The sequence below is a fragment of the Felis catus genome, chromosome A3 (genome assembly GCF_018350175.1).
Source record: "Felis catus isolate Fca126 chromosome A3, F.catus_Fca126_mat1.0, whole genome shotgun sequence".
NCBI classification, from domain to species: domain Eukaryota; kingdom Metazoa; phylum Chordata; class Mammalia; order Carnivora; family Felidae; genus Felis; species Felis catus.
In genome coordinates this window covers 20,844,583-20,862,293 of record NC_058370.1, presented here as the reverse complement: position 1 = coordinate 20,862,293, position 17,711 = coordinate 20,844,583, and the positions used below count along the sequence as shown (strand labels likewise).

Below are 17,711 nucleotides of genomic sequence, written 5' to 3'. Positions count from 1 at the left end.
GTTACACTTGAGCTTTGAAAAAAAATCATGAACGTACAGCGTAAATGAATTATTTCTAAAACTTTGTGTCTCTGTTTTTTAGTTTCTGACTGATGGAATGTTGGTCAGGGAAATGATGGTTGATCCGTTGTTAACAAAATATAGGTAAATGTGTTTTTCCTATGATAACTTCCCTGGAGTTTGAAAGGCACACAAGTAGATTGAGAAGCAGTTGTGTCAGTAGCTGGGATTTGCAACTGCCTTCAGTTGGCCCAAAGCTTTCCCTCCTTACCTGGGCTGTTTTGACCTTTGACGCTTTCTTAGAGTTTACTGACAGTAAAAAATGGGCACCTTAAAAGCCCTGTCATTATTTGAATAATCTGTTGACTCGTCATACTTATCTTGGCCACTGTTACATCCCCGGCTTGATGGTGACTGTGGATGCCAGCACAGAAATGGGCGATGTTGGTTGGATATTATATGCAGAGTCCAAGTAATTACTTACACTCTGTGTGTCTTTGTCCATTACTCATTAACGTACCAACGTTGTCCTGCACAGGCTCTGGGGTATGTTGGGGAAGGATGTCGCATTTGACACCCATGTATACATGTGACCCATCTGTGCTCACATGTCTCTGTGCTGTTATCTGCAGCCTAACAGTCTTCGGGTAGGGGGGCCTTGCTCTTAATTCTATGTGCTTTGTGGGGTTATGTGTTATATTGTGATTTAAAAGTCAGGTATTAGGTCCTATGAGAATCCAGTGTGGGTTATAAAACTCTTTAAAGATAGCAAAAAAATATGCACCGTTCTTCACCAAGATATGTCAGTGTCACCATTCTTGTTAGCTGAATAGTCGTCTCCTTGACAAAGACGAGTTACTTAGCTCTCCTTTCGATACAAGGTGATTGCATGGGGACTAGATACCCAGAAGTCCCTTTGATGGTCTGGGTGGGATTATGCAGGTGGTTTGTTTGATGCTCACTGAGGTCTTCCCTTTGATCCTTAGTGCCATCATGCTGGATGAAGCCCACGAGAGGACCTTGTACACAGACATTGCCATTGGCTTGCTGAAAAAGGTGTGATTTCGCCGCCAGACTTTTGTTTTTCTGTTTCTGTTTTGTTTTATTGCTTGGTTAGGAAAGTAATTGTAGCAATTTGGGAAATCCAGTAAAATATGAAGGAAAGACATTCAAATGATCCATACTTCTGCTCGCTCAGAGAAAATTACTGGTAGAATGTTGATACGGTTCTTTCTATCCTTGTGTGTATCTGTGTGTGTACCTGAATCTGTGTTGGCATCAGAGGCATTGGATTGTATGTGCTAACTTGTATCTCGCACATCTCTCTTAATATTACATCGAGATCGTTTCTCTGTGTCATTAAGTAGTCCCCGAAGACATTATTTTTAATAATGGCTATATAATCACATGTCTCTCTCTTGCCTTACTGTTAGGCATTTGAATGGCTTCCAGATTTGAAGTATTTTCAATAGTACTGCAGTGAGCACCTTTGTAATGAAATCTGTTGCATTTGTTTCTTTTCTTTTTTTAACTTTTTACTGTAGCAGGTTTCAGGTATACCACGGAGTAAAGAGAGGGGCTTAATGACCCCTCTGTGCCCATCATCCGGATTCACCTATTACAACCCATTGCCAGTCTTGTTTCAGTTTTACCTCGCCTCCCTTCCCCGTACTTTCCGATTGTTTTCTTTGGACGCAGTCCTAATCGCAGGAGTCTAGAGAGAGGTAGGTGGTAGAACAGGGTGATTAAAAGCATGGACTCCGGGTCAGACCGCCTGGGTTCAAATTCTGACTCTGCTGGGTTTACGTATCTCTCAAATGGGGATAGTAGAAGTCTCCATCTGTGCTAGTACACTTTCCCATATGGCCACTAGCCACCCGTGGCTAGTCGGATTTCAATTAGTGAAAGTAGAATTAAAAATTTAAACGCAGTTCCTCTGTCACATTGACTAAATTTCAAGAGCTCTATAAGCATGCGTGGCCAGGGGCTACTGCACTGGACGGAACCTCTCTGTCACTGGAGAGAGCTCTCTGGGACAGAGCTGCTCTGTATCATAATTTATTGTGAGGCTCAAGTAAGATCGTGTACAATTCGTAGGACGGTACCCGGCACGGAGTCACAAATAGACTGTGAGGTCCCACGTTTGTGCAAATTAGAAAAAGATGCCCACACTAAGAGTCTGTCCACAGTTAGGTGCGGGGAGGGTGGTCTGGACTTCAGATGCCCCTAGCCGCCTCAGCCAGGCATCTTCGTGCAGCACATAGGCCACACGGCTGTACGCAGGGACCCTGGAATAGCGCGTGACTTAGTTTACGTTAGTTCTGTTAGTTGCCATTGTTCCTGTTATTTTTGTTATTTTTATTCTTTGGCCAGAGATTTATACTTCTGATACTTATGAGGGATTATCCCACCTGCTTGTATCCTCTTGGGAACAGTATAATAAGAGGCTTATGTCACTGCATCTTTGCCAATCCTGAGTAATTAGCCTTAAATAGATTTTTGCCAGTGTGGTAGATGAAAGAAATGTCATTGTTACTGTATATTTTTGCGACATTTTATATGATCGTTGCTTCTCTGCCTGTTGACCGTTTCTTTCTCTGAATACCTTAAGATCTTTTGTCCATATTTCTGTCTTGGTATTAATGTTTATTGTTTGTTTGCTTTTAATGAATTTTTTTATGCTTTAACTGTGTATACTGTCTGGCTATCCAGAGACCCAAGTATCAGGAAAAAATGGTTTTACTTTTGGTAAATTCAAATTCAGTTCTTAAAGCTCCTTTATGCTTTCTATAGACATTTTTTTTAGCTTTTTATTTTGGAAAATTTTACTACTTACACAGTTAGCATAGTATATCGAGCCACCTTTTTACCTATCCCTCTAACACCAACTTATAACTGTAGGCTCCCCCCAGGCCCCCCAAAAGTAGACGCACTGAATTATTCTGAAGTAAATTTCAGGGACCAGAGTATTGCACTGTATCATTGTTTCTTAATGCCTTCTTTTTTAGATTCAGAGAAAGCGAGGGGATCTTCGATTGATTGTGGCTTCAGCCACTCTGGATGCAGAGGTACAAGCATTTCCCCCACCCCCCGCTGTCCCCTGTAAGCCCTGGGATTGTTGGACGTGTCCATGGGAAGTTACCTTTACGTAACGAGAGCTGATCTCTGGTGGAATGGCCTACCTTCCCTGTGGGGCCATCCGATGTCCTAGATTCCGTTTGATCAGAGGATACTCCTTTTTAGCTTGTGGGTGGAAATTAGCCTGTAATCAAGTGAGTTCATAATTACCTACTTGTCTTGTTTCTCTACATACTGTGTTTCTCCCCACGCAGGCAGTTTCTTTGTTACTTTTCTCGGTATGAGGTTATATTTCTTGGATTTATTTATGACTGTGGCACTTATGTTTAGATTTTTTTTGCATGTGCAGTTGAAGTTTTCCCTGTATGTATAATAATTTCCATGTTATTGCTTTGACAGCTCAGCTTACGTTATTTTTCTTTCTTACCAAGTAATATTTTAGTTCTAACAGCAGTTCAACTTAGATAATTTTGATCACTTCCTGTATGTAAATATGTAAATAAATATAAGTATAAATATATACTAATAAAGTAAGTATAAGTATATACTAATATACTATGCTAAGCACAGTGCTGACTACGGGTGATTGATACCCTCCCTGAACTTCTTGGGAAGCTGACACATAAATAGATGTTTACAGATCAGTATGTCAAGGTGCTGAGACGGCTAAAGCGAGGGCTGCTTAAGTCTAGCTGGCTGGAGGACGTCCAGAAGCTTTCACAGAAGTCAGACATCCCATTTGGGTTCAAAAGATGCGCCGAAGTCTGCCAGATGGGCAGGGGTGGGGAAGGACATTCTAAGCAGGCATAGAACCATGGGCGCATGATGCCATGTGTCCAGGGGGCTGTGAGGCAAGTGGAGGTGGGAGTCTTCCCTTGCCTCCAGGGCCTATGGGGTACGATCTGCCCCCAGTCCCCTCTCTTGTCACCTCTTTGACTTCCTCTCCGTCCACAGTCTCTCCTATGCACCTCACACCCGGCCTCATCTTGCCCAGATCAGAAAAACCCAAGTATGCTTTTACTCTGGTGGGACCCTCTCTCTAGACGGTGCTCCCCCACGTTCTCGTGGCTCCCTCACTTCATCCCGGGTTTGACCGTGTATTAGTCTCTCTGAGAGGCCTTTTCTCACTACCCTGACTGAAACCGCGCCTTGCTGCTCTCCATTATCGTACTCTGCTCAGTTCTTCTGTTTAGCATTTGTTAGTACCCAGCATTGTATGCATAGCCAAGTGTTCGTTTATTGCGTGTCTCCCGTCAGTGAAATAAAAGTTCCGCGAAGATTGGGACTTGGCATGTCTTAGTATTTTATCCCTTTCACCTGAAACAGTGTCTGGCACAGAGTAGATGCTTTTAGGTTTAGGGAATTTTGACAGAATGGGAAGCCCTGGGAATTAAAATGGAGAGGTTGGGAGGGGTCAGATGATGGAAGGTCTTATAGGCCAAGCAGAGGAGGAAGGATCCACCCCATACCTGGTTGGGAGCCCTGGGATAGTGTGAGGAGGGGCAGTGCCTTGATCACATTTAAGTTCTAGAAAGATCACTCTGGGTGCCCTGTAGAAGAGGCAGGAGTAGATGTGGAGAGAGATACCAGTCAGCAGGCCAGTTCTTTCATCCAGCTGAGATGTGAAAAGGGCCTGGCCCCTGGCTCCTGGCCTCCCTGTGGCTTCAGGGATTCAGAGAAACTTGGAGAGAGAAAAAGCTCAGTGTGTCTCAGAGGGGTGTCTGCGTGTGTAGCCTGGCTGATTTCTCGGACCTTCTCAAGGCCGTCGCTTGTCTTTAGTCGGCTCTCGATAACCTTTGGGTCAAAGCTCTTTGTTGCCCTCTTGAATTACTTCTCACCCCATGGCCTGTGGCTCCTGCCGGCACACGGGTTAGAGGGCTCTGCCCCACCTCACCTCCCGTCATTGCCTCCGTGCCCACGTTGCACAGAGCATCTGCTTCTGTTTGACCGCTTACCTTCGTCTCCCCTTCTCTTTTAAAAATGATTGCCAACAGTTTTTATTGTGTTTGAAAATGATGACGTCCCAGTGTTTTCTTAGAATGGTTGTGGAAATCTATTGCTTCCAGTATCCGTTCCTTGTCTCTTGGTGTGGCCCAGAGACTTAAAAAAAACGCCTTCTTTCCATTCTGCCTGTGGTAGTTGATATAGGTGGACTTTCTGGAAGTAGGTTTTTTAAGTGGGAGAGTGGAGTGTAGGAAGCTTGGCGTGGCCTGGGGGTGCTTTATGATGCAAGGCATGCTGGGCCTTCGCTCCTTCACCCACCCTTGCTCAGCTTCTCCCCTGCCAGGGGGAGGAGCCTGTGTGTGTGTGAGCGGGGATCCCGTGGGCAGGAGTCAGTCCTATGTGACTGAGGGCGTCGGAGGGTGGGAGTGGGTGCGTGTGGGGCGTGGGGTGGGAGTCCCTACGTGAGAGGAAGAGGGTGAGAGAAATCAGTGTACTGGAGTGAGGGAGCGGGGAGAGTGAGGGTCGAGGTGGCAGGATGTGGCTACAGCAGCGTTTGACCTGGAGGCCCAGGCGTGCCAGACCCTCTCCCCTGGCTTCTCAGCTCCTGGCTCTGTGGGCGACAGACTAATTCCAGGCCCCACTCTCTGGAGGGGTAGATGCCATCTGCTCTGGTTTCAGGGCCTGGGGACACCTAGCCTGGCAGCGAAGGCACCGGTGATCGTGGCCTGGGGGGGCAGAGGCAGGGCCCGTCGGATCGTGGCCTTGATTGGGTTAGCTGCTTTGTTAATGGAAGCTTAATTGTGCGAGCAATTCTAGAACATGACCAGGTATAATTAGGAAGTATTAATTGACCATTGTATCACAGGCTATTGTTTTTCTTTTGTGTGCTTCCATCCACACGGCAGGAAATCTGGCTGCTGACAATGCCGAGGTTTTTTGTCACTGGCCCAGCTGCTTGCAGAAGACTGATTTGGCTTTCCAGATTCCTAGAGAAGGAACCGAGGGTCAGCTGGGGTCAGGTACCCCCTCGGGACCAATCTGCGTTGACCAAGGGCCGTGGGCGCGTGGTGTAGACATGGCCGCTGGGAGCCCACTTCTGTGGGTCAGGTCTGGGCAGCTGTCGGGGAGGGGCACGTGGTGAGCTGGGAAGACAGCCCAGCAGATGTCCTCGTCATTTACACTCTGTTCCAGAGACCGCCCTCTTTTTGTCATTTGATGTTCCGGGCCGTGTGTCTGCGTTGGTCCGAGCCCACCTCTTTGAGACCTGACTCACACGCTCCTTTTCCTGGAGCTCCTTCCTCACCTCCCGCTCTCGCCGCTCCTTCATTCGGCCTCACGCTGTATTTATTTGCTCTCTAGCCTGTAGCTCTATGTAGTGTGTGTCTTACGTTTCCAGATGAAGATGAAAGGTAATTATCCTGAGGCTGAAAATCTTGTGCCTCCTCAGTAACGCTGAGTTTCATTTCCTGAAAGAGCAAGTCCCTGTCCGTTCTCTTCGGCACCACATGTTCGGAATGAGGTGTAGCCATCCTCCTTGTTCTGCTTGCCTTTTCGGTAACATTCGGTTCTCTTCACCAGGCCCCCCCCCCCCGCCTTTTTTTTTTCTAATGTTTATTGATTTATTTTGAGAGAGAGCACGAGCAGGGGAGGGGCCGAGAGAGTGGGAGAGAGAGAATCCCAAACAGGCACCTCACTGTCTGCGCAGAGCCATCAGCTCAGAGCCCGACGTGGGGCTTGAACTCCCAAACCGTGAGGCCTTGACCCGAGCCGAAGTCAGGAGTCAGCTGCTTGACCCACTGAGCCACCCAGGCGCCCCCACCAAGCCCTTCTTAAAATCTTCCTTCTCAGTCTGCTACTTCCGGATCCCCACCGTCTCCCCTCTCTCCTGCCTCCCTGTGGCTTCCCCTCAGACTCCTTTGCCAGCTGCTGTTCCTCCTCAGGGCTGCCCGCCTCCGCGGCCTCTGGTTCAGCCGACACTTTGTGCTTGTGGCCGTCTCAACCGCGTTCCTGTGCTCCCGCTGAGTTGTTCACAGCTGGCTGGTCACCGGCCACCTGAACTCACAGCCCCGTGACTGTTGGCTTCTCTGTGGTACTCTCTCATCGTAGTTGTTCAGGCTCAAGACTTGCATTCCTTCAGGGAGTGTTATCCCTGACCAAGAAGTAATTCCGTCCTCTCCACTCCCCGGCTGCCGGGCCCCGTCAGTCTTACCTCTGGCATATGCTTCGCTTTCACCCGGCCCCTGCCCAGCGTACGCCTCATTCTCTCCTCTGAGCTCTTCCGATAGCTTCCTGAATTAGTCGGCTGGCCTCCAACCTCTTCTTGCCCCTGCCCGCCTTCACAATGGCCACCGGAGCCAGGCATCCAGAAGGCAGGTCTGACGACGTCACGCCTGTCTTCACCGCTCTCGCCTTGTGCGTCAGGTGAAGTGCCTGTGCGGCCTGACGTTTGGCCCTTTCAGAGCGGTAATACGATCGCTTACTGATGATACATACTTTAGGCCAGATCTGTGGACTATAGTCACGTACACGTACAGTCACGACTACAGTCATGTATGCTTTATGTGGCCTGTGTGGCGGCCTTGCAGGGGAGATAGCAGTTTGTCTCTTTTGTAGACAAGAGGACTAGTTCCGAACAGGGCTGGCCTGCCCTAGACCTTGGGCCCTCTCCTCTGTCGGGGGCCCCTTTATGTCTTAGTCTGCAGTCTGCTCTCATCTTGGGGGCGGCGGGGGGGGGGTGTCTGATCTCCTTCGCAGCCAGTGATCATCTTCCTCATCCGTTCAGGCTCAGCCAGCGGTGCTGCTGCCTCTCTGAAGCCTTCCCTGAAAGCCACTCAGCGTTGACCTTTCGTTCTCTCCCAGTCACTGGCAGCTTTGTTCTGGTCACGTAGTCACTCTGCCTCGCTTTGTGTTGTGACTGGTTCTCTGCGTGCCCGTCCCCTGGAGTATTCAGTCTTTCTAGTGTGGAGGAGCCGTCCCTGCTCGGTTGTTTGGGCGTCGCTTGCAGCCTGCCTGTGCTACATGCACATCATCGGACACAGAAGGGCTGAAGTCCCTTGAAGGGAATTTATCCAAAAAGGAAGCGAAGAATGGTGCCCTGTGGTTCTTCATAGCAAAACATGGTCCTTTGCTGGCATGCGGCACTTGTACGTCTGTGCCGACTCTTCTCAGACACAACTTTGAGGTCAGCGTATAGCATCCCATTTTCTGTAGTTCAATCCGGTCGACTGTAGAAGAAGTATTCCTCCACGTCCATTCACTCAGTACTCGATGCCGTCCTCCGTGCGCCCCCGGCTCCCGGGCACCAGGAGCGGGCCGCGGCATGGTTGGCAAAGATAGGCGGGGACGTCAAGGAGGCAGGACTTGTGATCACGTAGGCAGACCTCCCAGGATAATAGAAAGGGATGCCCAGCCAGGCCTCGGGGGGACTGGGATATCACCGGCGGGAATCAGATGACACACTCCACCCAGCAGGGTTTCCGTGTTCCTCTGCCGTTGGCACAGCCACTTCCTGTCTGGCACTCGCTCCCCTGCCAGCTTCTCTGTGTATCTTGGGTCATGTTCTCCGAGGGGGGATCTTCAGTGGTGCCTCCCTGCTGCATCTTTGGCCAGAGCTCTCGGGCCAGGCCTCCCTATAGACTGCCAGTCTGGTGGTCAAGTGCCCCCAAGGAGGACATAGCCGCCTTTCCCGGAGAAACTGCCAGGAGCTACTTCTGTCCGCTGGGTGCTGTGGGAGGGCTCAGGTGTGTAGCGCGTGACCTCCCCCATACGCAGTGTTGTGCCCGCTCCCACAGGGCATGGAAAGACGGAGGAGACACCGTCCCTGCTTGAAGTCTGAGAAGGTTATCGTAAATAGGTATCTGTAACCATGGTGCCAGGACCGTACCTGGTGTTCATGGAAGTGTCAGTTTCCTCTATTAATTGATAACCTGTGTGATCACATATGTGCTTTCCAGATCGGCCCGACTTAATCTGTGTTTAATTTGCATCACACCTTTTGACCCAGTTTCCTGTTAAATAAAATACACAGGGTAAAAATAAGTAATATCACAGCTACATGTTGACCCAGATCCATTAGTGAATAGTTTTGAAATCTTCATTATTTTTTATCAAACCTTAGTAGAGTCAGTCCATCATCGAAATGTCACTCCTCAAAATTGCAGTAATAAAAACACAATTTTTAGTAGTTATTTTACAACCCATAGGCCATGTAATATATATCCAGTCTCTTCTACCCAGCCCCTGCTCTTCCAGTTTTATATTATTTTCTTTCTTTCTGTGAGTTACTGTGAATCATTTTTTTTTTTTAGAGAAATTAAGTTTTGTTTGTTTTGTTTTGTTGTTTTAATAGAAATTCCGGGATTTCTTTAATCAAAATGAGACCAGTGACCCAACGAGGGATACGTGCGTGATCCTTACAGTAGAAGGGCGAACATTTCCAGTGGACATCTTTTATCTACAAAGGTTTGATGACCCTTGCCTCTTTAATGATGGTCGTCAGCAGACCTGGCCTGTGTTGTGGAACGAGAAGCAATTGCATCCGCTCCCAGCCCCAAGGGCAGTATGCCAGGCCGGGGAGAGGGGCATGTTTCGTGTCTCCTGTCACTGGCAGGATGTTCTGGAGCCCTGCTCGGTGTCGCTGCTCGATGCGTTTGAACTCTTGACACCGGTGGGCAGATTTCTGGGCGTCTGTGGTCACGGTCTCAGTGGGAAAGAGCCAAGGGGTAACGAGATTACAGGGAGGAGGCCTGGTGGTCTTCAGAACGGGGGTTTCCCAGGCTGCCTGTCTGCGAGAGCAGCAGTAATGATTTGAATCATTTGCTTCTTCGCTCTCTTCATCTTTGCAAGAAGGCCTGGTTGACATGGTTGGGAGGAGCCCCCTTGGATAGGAAGGGTCCATCCTAATTCCTACACCTAGTCACTGCACAGACGAACACCAGGAGCCTGGCGCAGTGGTTGATAAGGCCAGAGCTGGGAGTCCGACTTCTGAGTTGTTCTCGCCGGACAGCACATCCATTAGCTTCGAGTACCCCACTCAGACTTGCTGCCAGTGATCAGGAGGGAAAATAGAAAGAGTGTGGAATTTAGCACTGGAACCAGAGCCCTCAGTTTTCACTGACCAGCCATCTTTGCATGCTAAAGATAGCACATTTATTTGCATGAGTTTTTATATCTTTGCAGGTAAAGCTAAGAATCATGGTATACATGTAATTATGGGTTACTTTTTTTTAGTGTTTATTTTGACAGAGTGAGAGCATGCGTGTGTATGAGTGGGGGGGGGGGGGGGGAGAGAGAGAGAGAGAGAGAGAGAGAGAGGGAGGGAGGGAGGGAGAATCCCAAGCAGGCACCACACTGTCAGCACAGAGCCGACACGGGGCTGGATTTTAGGAACCGTGAGATCATGACCTGAGCTGAAATAATGAGTTGGACGCTTTACCTGACGAGCCACCCAGGCGCCCCTATGGATTACTTTTGAATGCTGCCTTTAAAAAAAAAAAAAAAGGAAAAAAGTGAATGACTATTTTATTTATTCACATACTGCTCACCTGCCAGGCAGGCCCAAACTAACTTTCATGAGGCCTTGCTGCTGGATTATTAGGCTAATTAATCTATAATTGATGAGCGTGTCCTAGTGATGAATTTATCTCCTACGTCTTTTCAGTCCTGTTCCAGATTATATCAAATCAACTGTAGAGACTGTGATGAAAATTCACCAGACAGAGGGAGACGGAGACATACTAGCATTTCTTACTGGCCAGGTAATTCCACTGGAATTTTCTCTGATAAACAGACATGTTAAGGCAACACCAAAATTAACACAGGGGCGTGTTCCTTTACTTAACTATTCATTTCAGATTTTATTGTATCTTGTGATTAATTAATTGCACATAAAATTGTTTGGATTGATGTCATTCATCTACCGACTGGATTGTCAGGGAATCATTAGCTCCCGCCTGTTCTATCTGCAGAGGGTTCAGTGTATTTTAAATTTATTAGTTGGTTCCAAAGTAAACGAGGCAGTCAGCGGGCTGTTGAGCTAACCGTGGTGAAATGCTGTGTTAGGGACCCTTTGTGCATGTGCGTTGGCTGCTGTATGCCTCTTTCCCGGCGACACCACCCCTCCTGGGATGGTGAGCGGGCACATCCCTGGAAAATCACCTGAACAAGCCCCACTGCTCACTCAGGGTTGGAGCACTGTTCAGAACCACCCTCCAGCCGTCGTCTTTTCCACTGTCGAACACTTTCCACAGTACGGTAGTCCTTTCTGGGGAAAGCCTGTAGTGATTTTATGTGTCACAGCTTGTCCACATGTAGGACGTGCTTTGTTTACCACAGTACGTGAAAGCCGAGTAAAATAGTCATTGTTTTTGTTGATTGGGAGCTCTTGTATTCACTGCAGATAGTATAGATGTCAGTAATGAACCTGACAGTTGCAAATTTTCACCCCATAGACACCACTGTTCAGTAGCATTTGATTAAAAACCGCCCCAGACCAGAGTGTGCTCGCCCTGGGAATCGTGAATCCTACCACAGTTAAAATTCTGGTCCTAAATTAACATTTTCTTTCAAAAATGACATGCTTCAAACTGATCTCGGGTTCTTTGGTTCCTGGTTCGATGTTTTTAGGAAGAGGTGGAAACGGTCGTGTCTATGCTAATCGAGCAGGCTCGGGCGCTAGGGCGAACTGGGATGAAGAGACACCTCCGGGTCCTGCCAATGTACGCAGGACTGCCTTCCTTTGAGCAAATGAAAGTGTTTGAAAGGGTGTCACGCAGCGTCAGAAAGGTGAGACTAACCTGCTGACCAGGGCCTTGGCAGCCATCTGTGATGGCTGGGAAGGTTTTTTGTTGGTTTGTTTGCTTGTTTTTTAATGGAAGTGAAACTTGGTAAGACTTTTAGGTCCAGGTTTCTGTGCAGTAGATCTAAACGCACACAATAAATCACAATGAATACGGTGTTCAGAAATCTCTAAAGCTGCCCCACAGAAGGATCACTGTGACAGCAGTGATCAGAACAAGTGACTCCTCTCTGCCTCTTTTCTGTCTGCTTAATATTGTTCCCTATGGCACGATACTGGCTTGCCTGACGTGAGTGTCTTAGTGAATTGTGTAGACGAGTTACTACAAATGGTTTCTAAACCGTTCGTTTTAGGCATCAGCAGTTAGCCTATGGAGCCAAGTTTAGATCAGTTAATTCAAAGTGTGGTTTTAAAAATATTTAGCCTGGAAATTGGGGTGGGGAAGGGTGTGGTGAGAAACATGAGTTGGAAGGAATGAGCAGGCGGCCAGCCTGTGTCCCGCCCGTTGTCCCCTGGGCCTGGCTCAGCTTTCCTTCCCAGAGGACGAGGAAGGCCCAGACCTGGCCTGAAGCTGGCTTGTTGTAGCTGTTTATCAGCAAGCGGATGGTAGAGAACACGGTGGGTGAGGGCCGGTCTGAGGATCCACTCCCAATTCTGATCACTTGGGAGAAGTTGCCCGGCCTCCTGGTCGTTGGGGTGGAGCACCTCAAGCCTGCGAGTCCGTGGACTGTGGCCAACCAGTCAGGAGACCTGGACTCTGTGCCTGAGCTACTCGGAGCCTGGGTGGGTTTCTCAACCTCAAGGCCCAGTTTTCTCAGCTGCGAAGCATAAATAACAACAAGTTTGGATAGGTGGGTCTCTAGTATAAACTACTAAATGTGTATTTTTACAAAATGATAGATGGAGAAGTGCCTTTGAAAGGTTCTGAGTGCTGTTTTGCATGCTCCTTGCTGCTTCACATCTTCCAGGGGCAGTGCCTGGTGCACTTAGAATAAAATGCCAGCCCTCCTGGTGGCCCAGAGACCGTACGCGATCTGGTCCTGGCTCCTCTTGTACTTCCCCTGGATTCTGGCCTCCCTGGCTGTTTCCGCTTCGAACTGTTTCTTCTGCCTGCATCTCTAGTGGGTTGACTGTTTCTCGTTACTCAGGCCTCAGCCCAAAATCTTCTAGAGAGACTTTCCTTGGCCATCCACAGTAGCGTACCACATTATTCTTATTTAACACATAATGAGCACTGCACCCAGTAATGTTGTGTTATCACTCTGTTGCATTTTCTTCATAGTATTTGTCACTCTGTGAGGTTGTCTGCTTGTTCATGCTCACTGCTTCTTCACCCAGACTCTCACACGAGGATGCAGACTCTGGGAGAACAGGGGCCCTGACTTTCTTGTTCCCCGTACATCCCTGGCACCTTGAGCAGTACCTGCAAAGCACAGACAGATTCTCAGAAATGGTTCGAATGTGAGCAAATAAATGAATAGGGATATACAAGGTGGTCATTTCCTTCAGTTGTGCAAAAGGCAAAAACTAACATTCGTTGAGTATTTATTATGGGCCGAGCGCCAGGCTCTAAGTACTTTATGTATATAGTTCACACTTGATCCCCTCCACAGCCCAGGAGGGGTGGATATTACATAGGTGAGGGACTGTGCAGGAGGTTAAGTAACTTGTCCAAAGTCACACCTTAGGCAGATTTCAAGCCCAGGGCACAGTGACCCTAAAACTCATGTCCTTTCCAGTCTATTAAACTGCCTCGTACAGATTCTACACCGTTGGAAATATCTTCAGTAAATCTTGTAGGATTTTGAGTAGTTTCTTAACAGTGAAAAGATCTAAGCAGCTCTTTTTGACTCTTCTTCCTGTGGGGACCCAGGTGATCGTAGCCACCAATGTGGCTGAAACCTCCATTACAATCAGCGGGATTGTGTATGTGATCGACTGTGGCTTCGTGAAACTCCGAGCCTACAATCCCAGGACAGCCATCGAGTGCTTGGTGGTGGTCCCAGTGTCCCAGGCATCAGCCAACCAGCGTGCAGGACGTGGCGGCCGCAGCCGTTCGGGAAAATGTTACCGCCTTTATACAGGTTAGTGTGGTTTTCCTTAAGGGTTTTTGACTTTCTCATAGTAAAGCCTGAGCACTGGAGAAGATCACGCGTTTTCCCTAATGGGCAGAACTTCGCGTAAAATCCAGACCCCCCTCACAAGGCCCTCTGCCCTCGGCCCCTGCTGCTTTCTTGACTCTAAACTTAGCACATTTTTGCTACTGCTCCCCTCGGCCAGAGCGAGCCCATGAGTCAGCAGTTATTTGCCGTCCCCGTTCCACCCTCACGTCTGGGTGTAGGCCTGCCTGCGGCCGTGGGACCTTGCAGCCTGGGCCTCATGTCTCGGGTCCTGTCTTTCTTACCTTTTCCCTCAGCTTAATGTGCTGCTTTCTTGTTCCGGCATCCCTGATTCCTGTGAGGCCTCACACCGGGTTCCATCTTTACCTCTGGTTCAGAGCGTCTTTGCAGAGCAAAAATGGCAAGCTCTGTCCTGAGACCACTGATGGAAACGGGTAGTTGTTCCACTCCAGTCACCAGGCTAGACCCTGAGGGAGCAAAATAAAATTAGGATAAAGACTGTCGCAGCCCTCACGGAACTTGCTCTCCAGCTCGAAGACAGCCTTGCCTTCGGCGGTGATATCTCTACAGGGCTGCTTTCTCTCACTGTGCTGCCTTTTTGTGGGCGATGGCACCAAGGTTTCTCCCAGTTGTCCAGACCTAATTTTCACACCGTTTTTGATTCTCTCCTGTGTCCAGTATCCATCTGCACTCATTTCCCAGATCAGGGCTTTTGTCATTTGTCTCTTCTTTCCTTCTGGTGACCATCCCCCTTGTTCAGTCCTTGATGTTATGCTTTCTTGTAGCGAATGTTTACGGGGGACCTGCTGTATGCCAGCCATCGTGCCAGGGTTTGGAGATCCAGGCCTAGGCGAGGCGTGGGCTGCGGGCACGTGGCGGACAGCCAGGGGGTAGAGGCAGCCCCCGACACAGATTGGCACGTCGCGGTGTGGTAGGGCTGCCGTAACGGGATGAGCCTGGGAAGCAGAGAGCAGGGAGTTATCCCGCTGGGGAGGGCTTCACGACTGAGTATTTGCACCTGATCTCACTGGCTGCCCAGTGGTTATCCAGGTGAAGGGATAAGCACCAGGCAGAGGGAATGGAAGGTGCAGGTCTTTGGTGTGGAGGAAGCGAGTAAGGAGTGTTCATGGGACGTGGGGAGGCGGAGCCTGAGGCCAGAGTGGAGGGGTCTTCCACCACTGAAGGCACAAAGGAAAGTTAGGAGAAGAGAAAGTTCCAAGATACTTGAAAATAAATGTGTTGAGGTGGAATTCGTATTACATAAAATTAAGCATTTTAAATCGAACGGTTCAGTGGGATTTGTTACATTTATAGTGTGCCCCACTGACTCTGTCCGATGTCCGAATATGTCCATCGCTCCATACCCATCAAGCACTTTCTTCTCATTCCTCCCTGCCCGCTGGCAACCACCAGTCTGTTCTGTCTCAGTGGATTTTTCTGTGCGGGCTATTTCATATAAAAGGGATCATACGATATTGACCTTTTGTGTCTGGCTTCTTTCAGTTTAGCATAATGAATGCTAAATGTTTTCTGGGTTCATCTCTGTTGTATTCATACTTCATTCTTCTTCTTTTTTTTTTTTTTAATTTTTATTTATTTTTGAGAGAGAGAGAGAGAGAGAGAGAGAGGGAGAGAGAGCGCACGCGCCTAAGTGGGAGAGGGGCAGAGAGAGAGGGAGACAAAGAATCCGAAGCAGGCTCCAGGCTCTGAGCTGACAGCTCAGTGTGGGGCTTGAACTTACAAACCGTGAGATCATGACCTGAGCTGAAGTTGGACCCTTAACTGACTGAGCCACCCAGGCGCCCCAGCACTTTCTTCTTTTTTGATGGCTGAATAATATTCCATTGGATCGATATACCACAGTTTGTTTATCCATTCGTCAGTTGATTATTTCTGCCTTTTGGCTTTTGTGAATAGTTGCTGCTATGAAAATGTGTGTTTTGAGTACCTGTTTTTAATTCTTTTGGACATAAACCTGGGAGTGGAATTGTGGGGTCATATGATAATTCTATGTTGAACTTTTTGAGGAACTCTTGTTATTTTTAAAGAAGAAATGGCCCGCATTATCTCGTGCTCCAAAGAAGTGAAATCGTAGAATGCGGACTGAAGATAGGCAGGTAGATTTGGTTGAAAGGTCACTGACTTCCTTAGCAGGAACAGTTTCAGTGGAGTGGGGTTGGGTAGGGTTCACCTGACAGAAATGGGGTGTTTAGCATCCAGCCTCTAGGCTTTTTTGGCTAACCGGCTTCCAGATGCGAGCTTTCACAGAATGTAGCCCTGAGCAGAGTGCTCTCTGCTCAGACCCTTCACTGTTTCCCAGAGCCCTCCAGAACTTGCCCTCACTTATGTTCTGCCACGACCCACGTACCCTGCTCTGCTCTGCATCCGAGCTGAACCGTGCTCTTCCCGAACATACCTTCTGTCTGTCCACACCCATTTCTCATCCTTTTGATACCTTTCCTTGGGTTGTTTCCTCTGCCCGGCAGATCCCCCTTATCCTTCAGATCCTTTCTCAAATGGCAGCTTCCTCATGAAGTGACCTCAGATGCTTCCTCTAATGACTGTGCTTCCTCCTTCCCTGAGCCTCCATTTTCCTTCAGGAGGACCATTCACTGGGACCCAGCCTTGGAGTTTACTGTTTCCGGTCTCGGTGCCAGCCCTTTCATATCACTGAAGCGTCTCACAGCTGCTCCCGCAGCTCCTGGCCCAGGGCCTTGTGTAGTCGAGTCCTCAGTGGAATTTGATTGAGTGTCCTTGAACTCTTGGGAAGCACTGCTTCCTGAGAGCGGTATCTCAGCAGGGTTGTCTCGTATCTGATAACTTTGCTCTCCCTTGGCCAGCAGTGTGCTTGGAAAATGTGGTTATCCTACCAAAAGCTGTCCCCAAATACTCTTGAAACCCAGAGGGAGGATCCCATTTGGAACTTCCTGTTGTCGCCTGTTATTCTGAACCTTCCAGCTAGACCTGTGCATTTGGCAATCCGCATCCATCAGTCCTCAGAATATTGGTTGTTTCTGAAAACATTTTTGAAGTTCTTCCGGGATAGTGCTGTTTCTTCATGATACCTTTTGTTGTTTTCTTTCCTTAGTTAACCAAAACCTTATGATCTGCATGGAGGTTGGGTGAGCCTTGTGTTAAAGAGGGTGTGCGTAGTTAAAATGTTGACTGATTAGAGGGATTTGTGGGTGGAGCATGCTGTGTATAATCCAGAAGCTTACTGAATATATACAGAAGTGATTTAATCCCTTCCTCCCCCTTTTTCCTCCACCCTGTTTGTCAGGCTTTTATTAAAAGGCCTCCCAAAGCCTCTTCCTCCCTACCCCTCTCCTGTGGCCTCCCATCTTGACATCACCTTGTGGTGCTTTTTCCTGTCGGTCACCTTTTGTCCCTGATGGGGCGTGTCAGCATCCCTTGATCTGTTTGGGGCAGCATCAGATTCTGAGTGTGACGCATGCCTGGCCCGTTGGTTTTAAAAGATAGATTTGGACGATTTTTGCCCTTTGTAAGATTTGGTCATTTGCTCTATTGTGGTTACCGTTTTGGTGATTTGCGTTGAGATTGTTCTTGGCTGATATGTACAGTTCTTGCTTTCTAGACTTGATGCAGCCCAGGCAGAGGGTAATGGTGCCTGGGCACCAGTAGGGATTCAGCAAGTACTTGTTGCTCTGATTAATGTTTTACTGGCAAAAAGCACATTAAAAAAGGCTCTTAAAGTAAAAGGACAGACTTTTATAAAGATACTCTCTCTCTCTCAAAAATAAAAAAGAGAGAGG

At 48.3% G+C, this 17,711-nt stretch overlaps 1 protein-coding gene across 8 annotated transcripts in view; it reads left to right on the top strand.

The window, feature by feature from the left end:
- The window catches only part of DHX35 (DEAH-box helicase 35), a 66,403-nt gene that overhangs the window by 24,873 nt on the left and 23,819 nt on the right, over nt 1-17,711 (top strand). For 3 of the 8 annotated variants that reach the window (XM_045053631.1, XM_045053629.1, XM_045053630.1), the window contains 6 exons: nt 987-1,056; nt 3,009-3,068; nt 9,371-9,483; nt 10,682-10,778; nt 11,647-11,805; nt 13,692-13,902. In XM_045053631.1, coding sequence (XP_044909566.1) covers nt 994-1,056; nt 3,009-3,068; nt 9,371-9,483; nt 10,682-10,778; nt 11,647-11,805; nt 13,692-13,902 — 703 coding nt within the window. In that variant the 5' untranslated portion in view covers nt 987-993. Of the gene's footprint in view, nt 1-82; nt 145-986; nt 1,057-3,008; nt 3,069-9,370; nt 9,484-10,681; nt 10,779-11,646; nt 11,806-13,691; nt 13,903-17,711 lie in introns of all 8 variants that reach the window. The other 5 variants (XM_003983466.6, XM_045053624.1, XM_045053625.1 and 2 more) reach the window with 4 other exon arrangements.